We start from the raw sequence: 18643 nt of genomic DNA on the forward strand, positions 1-18643 counted from the left end.
TAACGGAGTAAGAGTAGCGTTTCTTCATCATAAATCTACTCAAGTAAAAGTAAAAAGTATGGCAGAGAAAAACTACTCTCAGAAGTACATTTCTTTCAAAAAGTTACTTAAGTAAATGTAATGGAGTAAATGTAACTCGTTACTACCCACCTCTGGGAAAACCACACCTCTTCAGAAAACGACTGGCATTCTAATCTCCCTATCAATTGCACAGGTGGGCTGGTCTGGTCCAAAAAGTCCCGGGCCGAATTTGACTCCCAATCCGGCCCTGAGTATTACTGTCTACTGAGTCATTAATAGTGTTTAGATAACTCATGTTTAAAATAATATCTGCTATGGAAAGTTCATGTGCAGTTTGTGAATGTACACTGACAGTCATTAAAAACTTTGAGACAATATTTTTCAACATAATTTTTATTTTGAAGCCCGAAACTGGATTTTCTTCATATGAATCATTTGTTTAGCATATTGGCATACAGAAACAAAAATCTAAAGTTTCAAGAATGATTTCAAAATAAAGAATTTCACAAAAGAAAATGGCACCTGCCAAACACAAAGTCACAACAGTCAATACCGAGTATGGCCTCCATTTGCTTCGATGCAGGCAGCAATCCGTCGGCGCATGCTTTGGACCAGGCTTCTGATTGTGGGTTGGGAACAGCCCATACGCCTGGCTACATCACTGTAGCTCAAACCGGCCTCCACCATACCCAGTGCCTGGAGACGCTGTTCATGTGATAGACGCGGCATGATGCTGTTCACTGGACTAACAATGGTGGCCTTTTTTGGGCCTTTATACAGGCCTTCAAAACCCATTCTCAAATTGTGCAGATACTCTCTGAGTATTGCTTGGTGTGTATTTGGTTCACTTTTGCAAAGTGACCAACCCATGTGCAATGAATCATGACAAAATGACAACTCATCATTATCTCAACTACCAGGGCACTAGATCATCAGTAAATCCACAATGAATAATTACAACCCCCCTACAAGTAGAATTCTGCGTACATTTCTACCTCAAAGTTTCTATTGACTGTCAGTATATTTGTTGAAAGCAGAAGTGTTTTTCTGTGTGTTAGAATGAAATTGCACTCAATACAGATGAGCGAGCGGATGAACAGCGAGCTGTGTGTTTCTCTAACAATTTCCCTTTGCTACACCCCTTTTTAACCCTTTAAGCTTCAGTGTACCGCCGGCGGTACACCGACTAATTTGCATAGGAATTTCAAGAATGTCCGACGGGTGCAAACGTGATTATACAAACACTATACACCGATGGAAAGCTTAGATTCTCATGAATCCGCCGGTATAAACCACTTTCAGATGCGATTACCACAGCGGGTGAGAAAAACACATTTGTCCGACAAAAACAAATATTCATCCATCCGTTCTCTATACACGGCTTCAAAGCACACAGCGCGACTCACATTTCCGGGTTTATTATTACACACAAAAAAAAGATTCCACAAAAAACGGCCATAATCCAACCTTTTACATCAGATGACACAAGCCAGTAAACTATTTTGTCCAAAACATGTCCTGAAGTCGGTATAAAATCCCCGAATCGGTCGTTTTCAAGGAAATGCACCTCCCGATGCGCGTCCAATATTCCCCGTATTTTTCGTAATTTTTTTTATTTAAAAATAGAATATTAGCAATTTTTTGTACTGAAAACGGCTGGAATTGACTGACGCTTAAAGGGTTAAGGGTGCAACAATTACAGCCTACACTTTTATCATTGTTTGGCACACCCATAAAGCCTAATTTTTACCTCTGCCAGGAGGTTATGTAATCACCGGAGTTTGTTTGTCTGTCTGTCCGTCTGTGTGTCTGTGTGTCTGTGTGTCTGTTTGTCTGTTAACAGCATAACTCAAAAAGTCTTGGACGGATTTTCACCAAATTTTTTACAGGATGTCCGGAAGAGCAAGAGTAAGAATCGATTAGATTTTGGAGGTGATCCGAATCACCGTCTGGATCCAGGAATTTTTTGAAGGTCGAAGGACAATTGAGAGATGGCCGCCAGGCCATCTCTCAATTGGATGGTCTTGGATGCCATCCAAGACCATCAATCAGTGGTTGATCCAGCCTGATCAACCACTGATTGTCCTCACTGGTGTCAGTACAAAAAAGAGAAAGATATGGGAATGACAAACACAACAAATCTGACATTAATAGCAGTCCTGCTCTACAGCCAGAGCCACTGTCTGTCATTCAGTGTGGTAATTAGAAACTCAAGTAAAAGATTGTGACTTGTACAGAAAGGGATATGCAATAGACTATTAGCTGTCACATGTCGTATCTCTTTGTCCACTCAATATCAGATCACTAACATTGTTTTCCTGAACTTCTCTCTGTTTTACTGATACTGAAGATGACTAAGATGAGACACAGGTATGAAAAGGGACTACAGTTTTCAGGCCCTCCAAAGAATGAAGACACCATGGACAACTTAACGTGCACTGTACATCCCATGATGATGACAAACTCCAAACCAAGTTAGAGGGGTGAGGACAGGACAAGTCAGAGAGCATGTGGGGTTTGTCAAGAAAGTAAGACCTTAATTGACAGTATAAAAATAGCTGTTTCCAATATGATTGGCTAAAGATACCATCACTTACTAAGATGATGTTTGATGACATTGGAGATATGGTCATGATTTATTTTTAAAGCCAGGGCAGGATTCTAGAGTATGTTGGGATCTACAGTGGATTTCAACCAGCCACCACAGTCCACTAAACTATATCATATGCATCCATTGTATTTTTCCATTTTAGTTCCTTGACATTCCTGGACTATCTGACAATGGCCAATCATCCATTTCCCTAGAATCCAAAGCAACAAGTCAACAGCTAGGAGAAGAAGAAAACTGGACAAAGAGAAGTGTATCAAACTGAGCTGCACAAATGAAGCTGTCACTGTGTGCTTCCTCAAGTTTGTGAAGCAGAAGATCTCAGCATCTCCTCACCTCTATGTAGAAAATTCAGCACAGTCAAGAAATAGACAAAGTTCAGACTGAAAACAGTATGATGTGGAATACATTAAATACTCCTCTGAATTGTTTAAATGATATTTAAAAGTGTGATTTCATTTTGTGTTTCAGTTCATGATTGAATGATCTCCAAATTTGTCAACGTTATTAAACTGCAAACTTAATTTCTCAGGAAAAGTTCTGCAAAAAACTTGGCAGATATCTTTGTATGATGTATTTGTATAGTTGTTTGAAATCATTTAACATAAGTGCCTGTTTTCACTAGGCGAATTTGAATAGCCTGTTAAATATACACACCATATTTCAATGAAACTTTCATGATATAATAGTAATGTGAAGAGACTGCATTACTGATCATAAGATCAACTCTATTAGATAAATCCACATGTATATCAGTAGATATTTGTGTTTGTAGACACTACTTCACAGAAATATTTTGTTTCCATGTGTGCACCTTTTAATTGGTTTTGTGATGAATTTAATGAAAAAATGGGCTGTATCTAATCTGATCCAGTGTTCTGTGAGATCCTTTACTCTCAGTCAGTTTGAGTTTACATGAAGCATCTTAAAAAGTTAATCAACTGAAATATTTGTGCTGCCTTCACAACTGCTTCTCCACCAGGGATTAGAGTTATTAGGACAACTGTGTAGCTAGATGCATTATTCAGTAGTTTACATTTGTACCAGTAATTCTGCATGTGCTTTGTGAGACTTTCCTCACATAACTTGCTGATTTGGACTCTGTGTTGTCTCTGTCTGCACCTGCAGGCAGATTTAAATGTTGATAAACTTCTTGAGCTGGTGCATTTTTGTGTGGCTTAAATTAGTTGTAGTGACCTTTTTACCTCATTACAATGGATGAATGATGACATTAAGCTTTTGTGTCATCCATCATTTTCACTTAATATGCATTATTTGCAGTCTCTTAGTGTTTGTGTGGAGCATTTAGTTCTCGTCACACTTCAGTTTGCATTTGTGCTGCCAAAGCCTTTTCCACGTCTGCAATCTGAACCATGGAAGTCAGGCTAATTTGCACATTTCATTCAGTGTCCTGTGTCATGACTTCTCCCTTGGATCTGTGTCATTCATTTATATGTTTCCATTTTTTTTAACCTCTCAGTAGTTTCACCTCCTGTCACTCCCTCTTACCACCTAACCTGCCCACACACCTGTTGCTCATCCCCTCATTGCCTCTCTAATATATATGAAAGCCCTTTTCCGCTGTTGCACTGCCATGATCAAGATGTTTACACTCTTTTTCATTTGTTCTGTCCCACCTTCTGCCTCAACTGTGCAAAACATGTAGCCTAGCCGCGCTAGACCCATGTTCTGAAGGCACAAGGGTCTAGGCACGCTTGACAGGGAGGGAGGTGGGCTAAAAGGTTGTCTATCAAATCACTCTGCAGTAATTGGGTAGATATACAACCAAGCAGCGCAACGAATAGGCTCAGAGAGTGCCGGAAATCAGAGGATGTGGTAGTTCGGTGAAGCCTTATTTATACAGTCAATGGGTGAAGCTCAAGTATATTACAGACATGTTAACAGAAAGATTATTCAGAGTTGGTGCTAATGGAGCTCAACGACTGTTGTTGTTTTTGTTGTTGACCCTGGCAGAGAATTAAATTCGTTGCCGTGGGTTGTCTAGCGTGGCTAGGCTAGTTGTTTCCGGTTGTTTCTGTCAGAATCGTCGCGCCTCTGCCGTCACTTAGTTACGCCCGCCTTCTGACTCTACACTTCATGGTGATTCGTCCGGCCAGTTTTAGGAGAATCCAGCCTCGAGCCTTATGGAGGATAACTAGACCCACCCTGGCAGAGAATTAAATTCGTTGCCGTGGGTTGTCTAGCACGGCTAGGCTACAAAACATGTTATACCTGCCACAGTCTTACGCAGACATTACAGTCTGGCGTTAGTAACATCAGTCTTCGAAGCTGCCGCCACATCATAGCATTAAGATGGATTTAAGAAAGACTCAATTTGAATAACTTGTTTGCTTGATCTTTTGTTTTCATTTCCATTATCAGCTCAGGAGCTCTTCTTTTCCACTTAAATGTTTTCAATTGTTTCTCTTGGTAATGTTTTCTGAAATAAGATCTTAAATCATTTTGTGGAAACTTCACAACCAGAGAGCAAGCTTCATTTAAAACTGAATGCATGTTTTTTCCCAACATTTCAAAAGGACTTCTTGCAAGTCAGATGGGATCTTACCCAGTGAACGATCCCATCTACTCTAACTGTGTACATAGGGCTTCTTAGAAAAACATGAACCTTTTTCTGCCCCTAAGATAATTGAAATTAAAAATAAACAGAAAGAGGTCTCTATGGATAGAGATAAAATACTGATATCAAATGAGTGAATGGAAAAAGTAAACAATTCTATTTTAGTCTGTATTTTCTGTTGTGTATTTGTCTTGACTTTTGACTGATAGATTAAATTGAATTAAGAAAAACATGGCATTTTAAATCTGACTTTCAGATTTTCAGTTTGGAATTTTGTAGTAAAAAAAGTGTAATAAGATCAAAACATGTTTTAAATTTATGATTCCTGAAAGCAGCCACAGTTTTCCTTGATGACAACCTTGACTTTGGCCACCCTTAGCAATATGCATCCAAGACCATGACCTGGAATATTTTTCAAGTGTCCAAAGTTAACTTGTGAAATTTCTTCCCTTCTGAATGCATTTGAGACCATAAGTTATGTTGTGCTGAGGTGGTGCTGGAGTGCAGCAACTACAGTAGTAATCCATATTAAGGCAAGGACTGCTAAACTGAGTAAGAGGAACAAGAGTCCATCATTACTTGAGGACATGAAGGTCAGTCAGTAATTAAAATGTCATGAACATTGATAGATCCTTCAAGTGCAGCCTCAAAAAACAGTCCATCGCTGCGCTGAAACTGGCTCTCATGAGGACCAAACCAGGACCAAGAGTTCCCTCTGCTGCAGCAGAGAATCGGGTCATTAGAGTTGCCAGCCTCAGAAATCACCAGTTAATGTCAACTCAGATCAGAGTCCACATTGATGTTTTACAGAGTTCAAGTAGCAGATACATTTCAACATCAGACTGTGTGAACCAGGCTTTCATGGTAGAAATGCAGCGATAAAGAAAGAAAGAAGAGAACTTCTTGAACCTAGAGACAGAAGGAATTGATAATAGACCAGTGGAAAGCTGGATTTTGATATGATGAGTTACAATTCAAGATTTTGAATGGTTAAGTGTTCCTTAAGTTTTGACTGCTACTGTAGAGCCATGTGAATTGTTGACTTTTAAAACATTTGAACACACAATCTGCAGGTAAATCTTGCAGCTATAACAGAGTTAAAAATTAATTTTATTAATTATTAATTTTAATTCATGTTAGTTGTTATGTTGAGTATTTTTGAATTTTATCTCAATTAGTTATTTTTAATTGTCATTATTTTATTTATTTTTACCTCCGCCAGGAGGTTATGTAATCATCGGAGTTTGTTTGTCTGTCTGTCCGTGTGTGTGTGTGTGTGTGTGTCTGTCTGTCTGTCTGTCTGTCTGTCTGTCTGTTAACAGCATAACTCAAAAAGTCATGGACGGATTGTCACCAAATTTTTACAGGATGTCCGGAAGAGTACAAGTAAGAATCGATTAGATTTTGGAGGTGATCCGAATCACCGTCTGGATCCAGGAATTTTTTGAAGGTCGAAGGACAATTGGACAGAGTTATGCTGTTAACAGACAGACAGACAGACACACACACACGGGCACACAGATGGACAGACAGACAAACGGGATGGCGGAGGTATGCGCTCTCCGAGTGCTTTTCTAGTTGTAAATGTGAATTGCTTTTCTGCACCCTGCTCTGTTTGTGCCTCCTGGGCTTCCGCAGCTTCTCCCGTATACCCCACACAGTAGGAGTTTGCTTGTTGTGGATAAGTTATGGGATAATTTTGCTGCTGTGATGTCATGTTGTTTTCTTTATAGATTTAGCGTTTTATGTGTATCTTTGGTGTTTATTAGTCATCATTGTGTATTACTTTGATGTCTAGCTGTATTTTGTTGTTTTAACCGTTATTAGAGGTTTTATGCATTTTTTTTGGTTATGCTTTATTTGGTGCCAGTTGTCAGTAAAGGCGTGCACCCTGTGTATATTCACGCAGCTCGGGTGTTCATTGTCCTCGTCTACACATTTAGGAGCAGAGTGCAGACGAAGAAGAAAATTCAGCAGAAGAATTTACAGTGGGTATGGAAAGTATTCAGACCTCTTGAAATTTTTCAGTCTCTGTGTCATTGCAGCCATTTGCCAAAATCAAAAAAGTTCATTTTATTTCTCATTAATGTACACTCAGCACCCCATCTTGACAGAAAAAAACAGAAATGTAGAAAGTTTTGCAAATTTATTAAAAAAGAAAAACTGAAATATCACATGGTCATAAGTATTCAGACCCTGTGCTCAGTATTGAGTAGAAGCACCCTTTTCAGCTAGTACAGCCATGAGTCTTCTTGGGAATGACGCAACAAGTTTTTCACACCTGGATTTGGGGATCCTCTGCCATTCTTCCTTGCAGATCCTCTCCAGTTCTGTCAGGTTGGATGGTGAACGTTGGTGGATAGTCATTTTGAGGTCTCTCCAGAGATGCTCAATTGGGTTTAGGTCAGGGCTCTGGCTGGGCCAGTCAAGAACGGTCACAGAGTTGTTCTGAAGCCACTCCTTTGTTATTTTAGCTGTGTGCTTAGGGTCATTGTCCTGTTGAAAGGTGAACCTTTGGCCCAGTCTGAGGTCCTGAGCACTCTGGAAGAGGTATTCCTCCAGGATATCTCTGTACTTGGCCGCATTCATCCTTCCTACAATTGCAACCAGTCGTCCTGTCCCTGCAGCTGAAAAACACCCCCACAACATGATGCTCCCACCACCATGTTTGACTGTAGGGATTGTATTGGGCAGGTGATGAGCAGTGCCTGGTTTTCTCCACACATACCGCTTAGAATTAACACCAAAAAGTTCAATCTTGGTCTCATCAGACCAGAGAATCTTATTTCTCATAGTCTGGGAGTCCTTCATGTTTTTTTTGGCAAACTCTATGCGGGCTTTCATGCGTCTTGCACTGAGGAGAGGCTTCCGTCGGGCCACTCTGCCATAAAGGCCCGACTGGTGGAGGGCTGCAGTGATAGTTGACTTTGTGGAACTTTCTCCTATCTCCCGACTGCATCTCTGGAGCTCAGCCACAGTGATCTTTGGGTTCTTCTTTACCTCTCTCACCAAGGCTCTTCTCCCACCATTGCTCAGTTTGGCTGGGCGGCCAGGTCTAGGAAGAGTTGTGGTCGTCCCAAACTTCTTCCATTTGAGGATTATGGAGGCCACTGTGCTCTTAGGAACCTTGAGTGCTGCAGAAATTCTTTTGTAACCTTGGCCAGATCTGTGCCTTGCCACAATTCTGTCTCTGAGCTCCTTGGGCAGTTCCTTTGACCTCATGATTCTCATTTGCTCTGACATGCACTGTGAGCTGTAAGGTCTTATACAGACAGGTGTGTGCCTTTCCTAATCAAGTCCAATCAGTTTAATTTCAACACAGCTGGACTCCAATAAAGAAGCAGAACCATCTCGAGGAGGATCAGAAGAAATGGACAGCATGTGAGTTAAACATGAATGTCGCTGCAAAGGGTCTGAATACTTCTGACCATGTGATATTTCAGTTTTTCTTTTTTAATAAATTTGCAAAAATTTCTACATTTCTGTTTTTTTCTGTCGAGATGGGGTGCTGAGTGTACATTAATGAGAAATAAAATGAACTTTTTTGATTTTGGCAAACCCAGAGGAAAATTTTACTGCTCAAAGCTTGCTCTTCTACAGCTCAAGAGACAAATTTGAGATTCTCATGTCAGCCTCATTTTAGTTTCTATTTTGTCTAAATGTTTCTCATACGTTTCTCCTAAAATTCACTAGGAGAAATAGGTGAGACAGGATAATTAGAGGGAGTCATACTTGAGACTTGTGGGAGATACCCTGCTAATCAATACAGTGTTTTTAATGGCTCCTTTATTTCTCCTCTGGAAAAGAAAATGAACAATAGTGGAGCTCCTACGGAGCAATATGTGAGACTCACTCACTCACACCTCCACATGAGCATGACAGACTTGGAATCAAACCCCAGCCTTCTGGGTGTGAGACAGCCACTCTACCCACTGAGCTATGCCACCCTATGCATATATTAATCTGCACACACACACCTTATAAATGCTGCAACAAATAAGAAGTTGCCAGAATACGGCCTAAACATCTTGAGGCACTTACACACGTGGACAAAATTGTTGGTACCCCTCAGTTAAAGAAGGAAAAACCCACAATTCTCACTGAAATCACTTGAAACTCACAAAAGTAACAATAAATAAAAATTTATTGAAAATTAAATAATCAAAATCAGCCATCACTTTTGAATTGTTGATTAACATAATTATTTAAAAAAACAAACTAATGAAATAGGGCTGGACAAAAATGATGGTACCCATAACTTAATATTTTGTTGCACAACCTTTTGAGGCAATCACTGCAATCAAACGATTTCTGTATTTGTCAATGAGCGTTCTGCAGCTGTCAACAGGTATTTTGGCCCACTCCTCATGAGCAAACAGCTCCAGTTGTCTCAGGTTTGATGGGTGTCTTCTCCAAATGGCATGTTTCAGCTCCTTCCACATATGTTCAATGGGATTCAGATCTGGGCTCATAGAAGGCCACTTTAGAATAGTCCAATGCTTTTCTCTCAGCCATTCTTGGGTGTTTTTGGCTGTGTGTTTTGGATCGTTGTCCTGTTGGAAGACCCATGACCTGCGACTGAGACCAAGCTTTCTGACACTGGGCAGCACATTTCTCTCCAGAATGCCTTGATAGTCTTCAGATTTCATCGTACCTTGCACACTTTCAAGACACCCTGTGCCAGATGCAGCAAAGCAGCCCCAAAACATTACTGAGCCTCCTCCATGTTTCACCGTAGGGACAGTGTTCTTTTCTTCGTATGCTTGGTTTTTGAGTCTATGAACATAGAGTTGATGTGCCTTACCAAAAAGCTCCAGTTTGGTCTCATCTGTCCAAAGGACATTCTCCCAGAAGCTTTGTGGCTTGTCAACATGCATTTTTGCAAATTCCAGTCTGGCTTTTTTATGAGTTTTTTTCAGCAGTGGTGTCCTCCTTGGTCGTCTCCCATGAAGTCCACTTTGGCTCAAACAACGACGAATGGTGCGATCTGACGCTGATGTACCTTGGCCTTGGAGTTCACCTTTAATTTCTTTGGAGGTTGCTCTGGGCTCTTTGGATACAATTCCAACGATCCGTCTCTTCAATTTGTCATCAATTTTCCTCTTGCGGCCACGTCCAGGGAGGTTGGCTACTGTCCCGTGGGTCTTGAACTTCTGAATAATATGAGCCACTGTTGTCACAGGAACTTCAAGCTGTTTAGAGATGGTCTTATAGCCTTTACCTTTAAGATGTTTGTCTATAATTTTTTTTCGGATGTCCTGGGACAATTCTCTCCTTCGCTTTCTGTTGTCCATGTTCAGTGTGGTACACACCTTTTCACCAAACAGCAGGGTGACTACTTGTCTCCCTTTAAATAGGCAGACTGACTGATTATGAGTTTGGAAACACCTGTGATGTCAATTAAATGACACACCTGAGTTAATCCTGTCACTCTGGTCAAATAGTTTTCAATCTTTTATAGAGGTACCATCATTTTTGTCCAGCCCTATTTCATTAGTTTGTTTTTTTTAAATAATTATGTTAATCAACAATTCAAAAGTAATGGCTGCTTTTGATTATTTAATTTTCAATAAATTTTTATTTATTGTTACTTTTGTGAGTTTCAAGTGATTTCAGTGAGAATTGTGGGTTTTTCCTTCTTTAACTGAGGGGTACCAACAATTTTGTCCACGTGTGTATAATAATATATGGTGACTTCAATCGTGTCACCCTCTCCTCCCACTTGACTGGATTTATCATTCTAAACAACACGGATCATCCACTCATAATATCGTGATGGGCCTCTCTCTGGACTGCAGGACGGAAAGATGTAGAAGATCTTTGTACCCACAGCGATCAGGCTTTATAATTCTATAGCAAATAGCAGATGAGCTGACAGACAAATGAATTTCCCTTTTGGGATGAATAAAGTAATCTGAATCTTTATTAATTAATTTAAAAAAATATCATGTGGATTACAATAAAGTCAACATGCTAGATGATTAAAAACAACCAAAACATTGATCTGAGTCTGAGAATTCAATGAGCGCTTGTGGAGATCTCTTCATTTGTTCTGTCTGAGCTTAGTATGAGATGCATGAACTGAAGCTGGGATGAGAATAGATGGAGTTCTTAGAGAGAGCTCTCTGATTTCTCTGCCTGAGATCACAAAGAGACAGAAAAGTTGAGAAACTCTGAGAATTACATGAGAGCTTGTTGAGATCTCTTCTGAAACTTTAAAGGAGACTAAACTGAGATTTCGTGCATCTTATTGCTCAGGAGAAAAAAATGAGACACAGGAGAAATAAGCCTTAGTCTCAGTTTGGTGTCACACAGATCTCAAAGTTGTCTAGGAGAAGTAAATGAGACATTTTTGAGATCTCTTTTTGAATTTTCTTTTCCTCTGGGAATGGCTGCAATGACACAGAGAGTGAAAAATTTCAAGGGGTCGGAATACTTTCCATACCCACTGTGTATGTATTCATGTCTTCTATGGGTATGTGTTTTATTTGAAAACCTCACCACCAGGGAATGTGTGTTTTTTTTTTCTTTCCGGGGGGTTCTGTCCTTTTCAGCTGGCTTTATCTGATCTGGGCTTCAATTTATGATGTCATTTCTAACTGGAGTCTTACCATCAAAATACTATGATCTAGCAAGCTCATGATTCTGTAGTATTTTTTTTCTTTTTTTTAAACTTTGTCTCTTCTTACTGAATTATTATGTTTGTTAGCAATTGACTAAAAAAGCAAATTTTCCTTGTGTTACTGTTCAAATTTATCATGTTTTTCTGTAGGCAAGCCAGCGAGTGTTAAGACTCAGCCCACAGAGGCTGGGCCCCTCTTTGTTATTGGTCTATGATAAGACCGACACTGTTACCTGACTTCATGAGTCAGAGTGCGGATGTGAAACAGCATGGCAACTGCAGGAAAGGTAGGCACACTGGCTGCACGTCACATGTTATTATAACAGGACAATAAATTTTTGTGAATGTTTAATGGGTTTGTTCTAAACACGGATACACCGCTAGGATTGCCAGGACATTTTGTTCTGCTCAGTCAGTGTTTATGCAGTCGACGGTAATGTTTACAGTATATGACGATGGCCATGGAGAGGAGGTTTGAGTCCTATATTCACTGGAACATTTAACAGTCCCTCTGCTGTGCTCTGTTACACGATCTATAATAGACAAAAGAGAAGGTAATAAGGGCTGTCTGTGTCTCTTGGAAGACTGAGCCTAAGTGCTTTTTCAGGCTTCCTATTGTGCAACAAGTCTACACAAGGGGGAAGAAAAAGTTCGAAATTCTATTGTATTAAACTTACTGAGAAAGAGACCAAGAAACACTCACTGATCCAGTTTTTCTATCATCAGGCAGTTAAACAAGCAAGATGTAACTTGTTACTTCCATTGTAGTACTGAAAGGGCTATTTGTCCAAGGAGTTGTCGATGATGAGTGCTACCAGACTTGCTAAAGCTCTTGGAATGTGTGTTGTAGGTGATCCGGTGCAAAGCTGCAGTAGCATGGGAGGCTGGGAAACCTCTGGTGATGGAGGAGGTGGAGGTGGCACCTCCAAAGGCTGGGGAGGTCCGCGTCAAGGTAATATATCAGGGCTGATGGGTTTGATATCACTTCTACAAATTGACAAGATAAAAGTATAGGAACAGACACTCAGTAATTTAACTGCGATCAGTTAAAGGCAATGCAGCAACTCTGCAAATCCTTAATTGTACATAGTCATTATTAACTGCAGTCTATAATGACCCACTCCTCTTACTGCCTTATCTATAGTGGGTTTTTCCTCATTTACTGTATGTGCAGTCTGATACTACACTGTACTTTGCACCTTGTATGCTGTAAAAAAGAAAAAGTCCCCAATATTATTGCTGTGTAGCTGATTGACTTCAAGCAAGAAAGGTGTGCAATAACCCTCGCATCAGTTTGAAATATATTCGACATGGATCAGATCAGAACTCTTTTTTTTTCAGATTGTGGCCACAGGGATCTGTCACACTGACTCCTACACGCTGAGCGGCTCTGACCCTGAGGGAGTTTTCCCTGTAATACTGGGCCACGAGGGAGCTGGTATCGTAGAGAGTGTCGGAGAGGGAGTCACCAAGTTTCAACCAGGTTTTCTCATCTTACAGACACTCAGCAAGCACTTTATTAGGAACACCACACTAATACCTGGCAGGCCCTCCCTCACTCTCAAACAGCCCCAGTTCCTCAGTGCCATGGATTCTACAAGATGTGTTATGGAAAAACACTGACAAGTTGGTAAATGTATCTATTACAATAGGGAAAAAGGTAGAATTTGTCCAGCAACTCTCTCAAAGCACAAACATGGCAGCTTGTTCATATTATGACAGGGAAGACAAAACAGTTCTTTCATTGGCTCATTTCTAAAGATTTAACAAGTTAAAACTATGGAATTCCTCTTGACCATGTCAGAAACTTGACGTTATATACATTGACAAGGAGCTTCTCCAGACCAGAACCCCATTCCTCAAAAGGGCTTGGGTTTTCTATTCTTAACCCCTACTTAAGCAACACGCACACATGCCTCATGTAACTGAAAGCAGTGGTTTGCTTTAATGTAAAAACATAAGCATTTTGATTCTCTGAGTTGGTGAGCCTGTGCCCATCCTCCTCAATGTCTTTTTTTTACTCCCCAAAATGGTAAAAAGTGGTTACGTGAGGTACTATAGCCTTTCTGCCAGCTTCAACTCGCCTCACCATTATCCTCTGACCTCTCTTGTCAACAATGTGTTGTATGTGGGCAGCCACTCAAGATATTTTCCACATCATTCTGAGTAAACCCCACCGACTGTTTGCATGACCATCCAAGGACATGTACACATACTGAAATCACAAGTGATCATCTGTCTATCAACTATACTTGTTATCCTGTAGAATATTGTAGGGGGATGGAGCATATCCTAGCTGAGAGTTAGGGTACACTCTGGAAAGATCACCAGTCCATCACAGGCCTAACACAACGAGAGACAATCATGTATGCTCACACTCAGACCTATAGCTAATTTAAGGGTTAAGGGTTAATGGCCTTGCTCAAGGGCCCAACAGTGGCCACATCGGGGTTTGAACCACTGACCTTCTGATTAGTAGACCAGAGACTCAACCGTTGCACTACCACTGCCCAGAATATGAATAAGCTGGTGTTCCTAATAGTACTTGGTGACTGTTGTTTAAAGATTTCTGCCATGTGCAACCTCCAAACGTAATATTGTTCTTGTATTTTAGGAGACACTGTCATACCCTTGTATGTCCCACAGTGTGGAGAGTGCAAGTTCTGTAAGAACCCCAAAACCAACTTGTGTCAAAAGATCAGGTAAATGTCCTGAGTTAAAGCTTTTCTATGCAATGGTGCAGATCATTTGTTAAAACAGAAACCTATCATGCCTTCTGCAGAACCTGTGAATAATGTGATGTCTTGTTCTCCAGGATCACTCAGGGCAAAGGCCTGATGCCTGATGGAACATCCCGTTTCTCCTGCAAAGGAAAGAGTCTCTTCCACTTCATGGGCTGCAGCACTTTCTCTGAGTACACGGTTGTGGCTGACATCTCTCTGGCCAAAGTGCACCAGGGGGCCTCTCTAGACAAGGTGTGTCTGCTGGGCTGTGGTATCACCACTGGTTATGGAGCTGCTCTAAACACTGCCAAGGTCAGTTATTTTCTTGCATTGTCTGATTGTACACTTTGAAGTGAAGTAACCTTTAGTTCCAATGTGCTTCAAGTCAGATGTTGGTTTCACTTCTTTTAGATGGTAGACTTCATGGCGTGCCTATCCAGTAACATGTCAAGTAGTCTATATGCATTTTACTGTCACTTCGTGTGTTTGTGGCCAGTATGCAACAGAATTGTTCCACCACTTTGGTTTAGACTTAAGTATCCCAAACACTATTGCAAGTACTGTCATGAATTTCATCTTCCTCAGAATCCTATTGTTTGAATCCTACTGAATATTTTGGTGCCTTGACTTTTCCTGCTGCACCACCAGCAGGCCATGGTTTTTCACTGTCCATGTGAATTATCTCAGCATATGTTAAACAGATTTATGAAAATTTTAGAGCATTTTTGATCCCCAGAATAAAAATCCTGATTAACCCCCGTAATGTACCACAATGAGTCACAAAGATATTCTCACTAGCTCCTGCTTCACCCTAACCCTGCAGGTGGAGGCACAGTCCACCTGTGCAGTGTTCGGCCTCGGGGCGCTGGGCCTTGCAGCAATCATGGGCTGTAAAGCAGCTGGAGCAGGCAGAATTATTGGAATTGATCTCAACTCTGACAAGTTTAAAACTGCTCGAGAATTTGGGGCCACAGATGTTATAAACCCAAAAGACTACAGCAAGCCAATCCAAGAGGTCCTGGTAGAAATGACAGATGGAGGCGTGGACTACTCCTTTGAATGTGTGGGCAATGTGGCAATTATGGTGAGTCCCATTAAATTTTTAATTAATCTGATATGTTAAATCCAAGCAGTTAACAAAACTGAACAATAGCCAGAGTTGTGATCAGGTGCAGTTAGGATCAGGCTGAAGTGACGGTGTCCTGATATTGTCTTCTGGTGGCAGAGGGCTGCCCTAGAGGCCTGCCATAAAGGATGGGGAACTAGTGTCATTATTGGGGTGGCAGCAGCTGGACAAGAGATCTCCACCCGACCCTTCCAGTTGGTGACTGGACGCACCTGGAAAGGCACTGCATTTGGAGGTAGCACAAGCTGCTGACAATGATTTTTTTCCTAAGATGTTGAATCAAGGACCATCAAAAATGGTGCAACAAGAACAAGACAAGCAGCTACAAAGACACAAAACCGCTACAAAAAGAACAGTCAGATACAAATGAAGAGGCAAATGACTTAAGAAACTTAAAAAACTGCTGCAGAGTTGCAAAAAGGACAACAAAACAGGGTTTTCCTGTTTTGTTGGAAAAAAAAACTAAAAAAAAAAAAGAAAAAAGAGTGCAAAAACTAGAGATGCAAAGCAACTACAATGACACACAATGGCCAAAAAAAGAGCAGAAATACCGAAAAAGAACATGTGCACAGATAGTATCTGTCTCTATTGAATGCATGGAAGAAGTATGACTCGTGTGACTTTACACTGAGACATTGCTCTGCTCATATTCAAATAGCCACATTTTTACTCTGGCAGCATTTATGTTTTAGTTTTGAACAGATAAAGGGAAATTTTAAATTCCCAGATCACTGCTTATCTCTTCTAAATGAATGAATTTACTCTTTTTCCAGGATACAAGAGTGTGGAAAGTGTTCCCAAACTGGTGGAGGAGTACATGAACAAGAATCTTAAAGTAGATGAGTTTGTGACTCACACTCTGCCCTTTGAGAAGATCACTGATGGTTTTGATCTAATGCATGCTGGGAAATGGTAAGCCTTGGTATCAGATACATTCTGAAGTTGTTTGTTATGTTAAAGTGTGTAATGCTCTTGAGTCTCTCCGGGTTTTATCCATTAAAAAAATGCATGCGTCACTGCTGCCCTCTGTTGAGGACAAAGCTGGGATGAGATGAATGGTGAAGACGGGACTGATACAACAGAGTGGCCTTCACTCAGATACAAGCACTGATTGTGCCACTAATGTGTTGTAAGCCTTAAGACAGAAAACATCTAATATCTATCTTCTCATCCCATTTTCAGCATCCGCGTTGTCCTTCAGGTCTAGACGTGGGGGAGCGCAGAAAATGGTGATCTCACCATGTTTACTCAGTTCAATTTAATAAATAATCTTCCAGTTCTCTGTTCATGTCTGTTTCTATTTGAACAATGTAGTGTTAGACAGCTCTTTGATCGGGGTTTCCTCCCCTCCAGGAACACATGCGTGCACACAGAGAGAACACTGCGAGAGGGGAAAACAGAGGAAACAAATCCAGATTATTCAGAAATATTCTTTGATCTAGTCTGAATGAATAATAAGGTAGTATAACCAAAACCGCTGAGTGTTCCTTATTTGGGAAGTGTGGACAAATAAAGTGTGGCCTGATAAAGTTGTAGATTAAGTCTGAACTGTTTAAATACTTCCAATGTATCCTTTACTTTTAATCACTGAAGAATTTGAACATGGCTGCACAGTAGAGTAGTGGTTAGCACTTTCGCATTGCAGCAAGAAGATCCCTGTATCAAATCCCGGCCTGGGCCTGGGATCTTTCTGCATGGAGTTTGCATGTTCTCACTGTGCATGCGTGGGTTTTCTCCAGGTTCTCCAGCTTCCTCCCACAGTCCAAAAACATGCTGAGGTTAATTGGTTACTCTAAATTGTCCGTAGGTGTGAATGTGAGTGTGATTGTGTGTCTGTATATGCAGCCCTGTGACAGACTGGTGACCTGTCCAGGGTGTCCCCTGCCTTCACCCGAGTCAGCTGGGATAGACTCCAGGACCCCCTGTGACCCTAGTGAGGATAAAGCGGTGTGTAGAGAATGGATGGATTTGAACATTTATCAGGATTTAGTCTTCTCCTGTTTTATATGGATTCAACAATGTAAACATCATTTCCAAGATTGTACCCTACCTGGAAGATTTTCTAAGACAACCTCTACTCAACACTGCCAATCCAAGTTTGGAAAAATGTGTCCCAACTGCTCCATTCATACTGCAGAGTGATTGTGCTCTTAGCTTTCAAACCTTAATATCTGCATTAACTAGATCAAACACAAGATCCCCCAAATTTCCTTCTGTTACTAGTTTCCTGCAAAATAACTCGTATTGTTGAAGCCACTTTTTGGTGTTGATGGTGAGTAATATTCTCACATTTGGCCGATTTACTGAGGTGATGTAAATCTTTCCTTTTGCTTTACGCTGTATATTTATGTCAAAATAAATATTTTGAGTAACTGGCAGTAGTGCTAGTACTACTTCTACTTGTCACAAGTTGGGAGAGGCTGAGTCTCACTTTTCTTCAGCAAACATGAAGGAAAAGAGATTTTGACCTCACGTTAGACTTAAAAACATTTTGTTATCTTGTTTAAACTGACATCAAATCAGGCAAATACAGACAACACAATCAGCTGCTGCAGTGTTGTGACTTGAACTGTTTAAGATGTCTAAGTCAAGAAGTGAAACCCTGTTAAGGTGGCACAGTGTAGAGGGGGATAGAAGAAGTAGCCACACACATGCTGTTGGAAAATAAAACTCTTAAGCAAAGGGGAAGTGTTCTGGTGCATTTCCAGAGGCTTAGAAAACCTTCAGTGTATTCATTATGACGTAAATGTTTTACGGATACAAGTTTAAATGTGTAACTTGGGAGTAAACAAAGCATTAAACCCAAATCTCTAATGTTGTCAAAGTCCACCACCGAGTTTAAACAGGCATTAAGGCCAACAGGAACCCAGGCACTCATTTCCATTAATAAAATGCTGGTGAAGTAAAGCAACTTTGGGGATTTCGATCACTGATTTATTCAAGGACAAACTCACCCACACAGAGC

The 18643-nt window shown here is 40.7% G+C and overlaps 2 protein-coding genes and 1 long non-coding RNA gene across 4 annotated transcripts in view; all 3 read left to right on the forward strand.

Annotated features, from left to right (window-relative positions):
• LOC110955846 (alcohol dehydrogenase 1-like) overlaps positions 1–18643 on the forward strand; it is a 322968-nt gene that overhangs the window by 146195 nt on the left and 158130 nt on the right. The gene's annotated exons all lie outside the window — the stretch shown is intronic.
• On the forward strand, positions 1917–3793 carry LOC110955845 (uncharacterized). The gene is made up of 2 exons (XR_002596013.2): positions 1917–2504; positions 2775–3793. It is a non-coding gene; the product is annotated as an uncharacterized LOC110955845 (long non-coding RNA).
• Positions 11982–16962, forward strand: LOC110955844 (alcohol dehydrogenase class-3 chain L). The gene is made up of 9 exons (XM_022200985.2): positions 11982–12116; positions 12680–12781; positions 13171–13312; positions 14444–14531; positions 14645–14864; positions 15376–15636; positions 15778–15913; positions 16452–16590; positions 16861–16962. Exons 1-9 carry the CDS (start codon positions 12099–12101, stop codon positions 16883–16885), a joined length of 1131 nt encoding a protein of 376 aa, XP_022056677.1. The 5' UTR covers positions 11982–12098; the 3' UTR covers positions 16886–16962.

The sequence above is a fragment of the Acanthochromis polyacanthus genome, chromosome 1 (genome assembly GCF_021347895.1).
Source record: "Acanthochromis polyacanthus isolate Apoly-LR-REF ecotype Palm Island chromosome 1, KAUST_Apoly_ChrSc, whole genome shotgun sequence".
NCBI lineage: Eukaryota > Metazoa > Chordata > Actinopteri > Pomacentridae > Acanthochromis > Acanthochromis polyacanthus.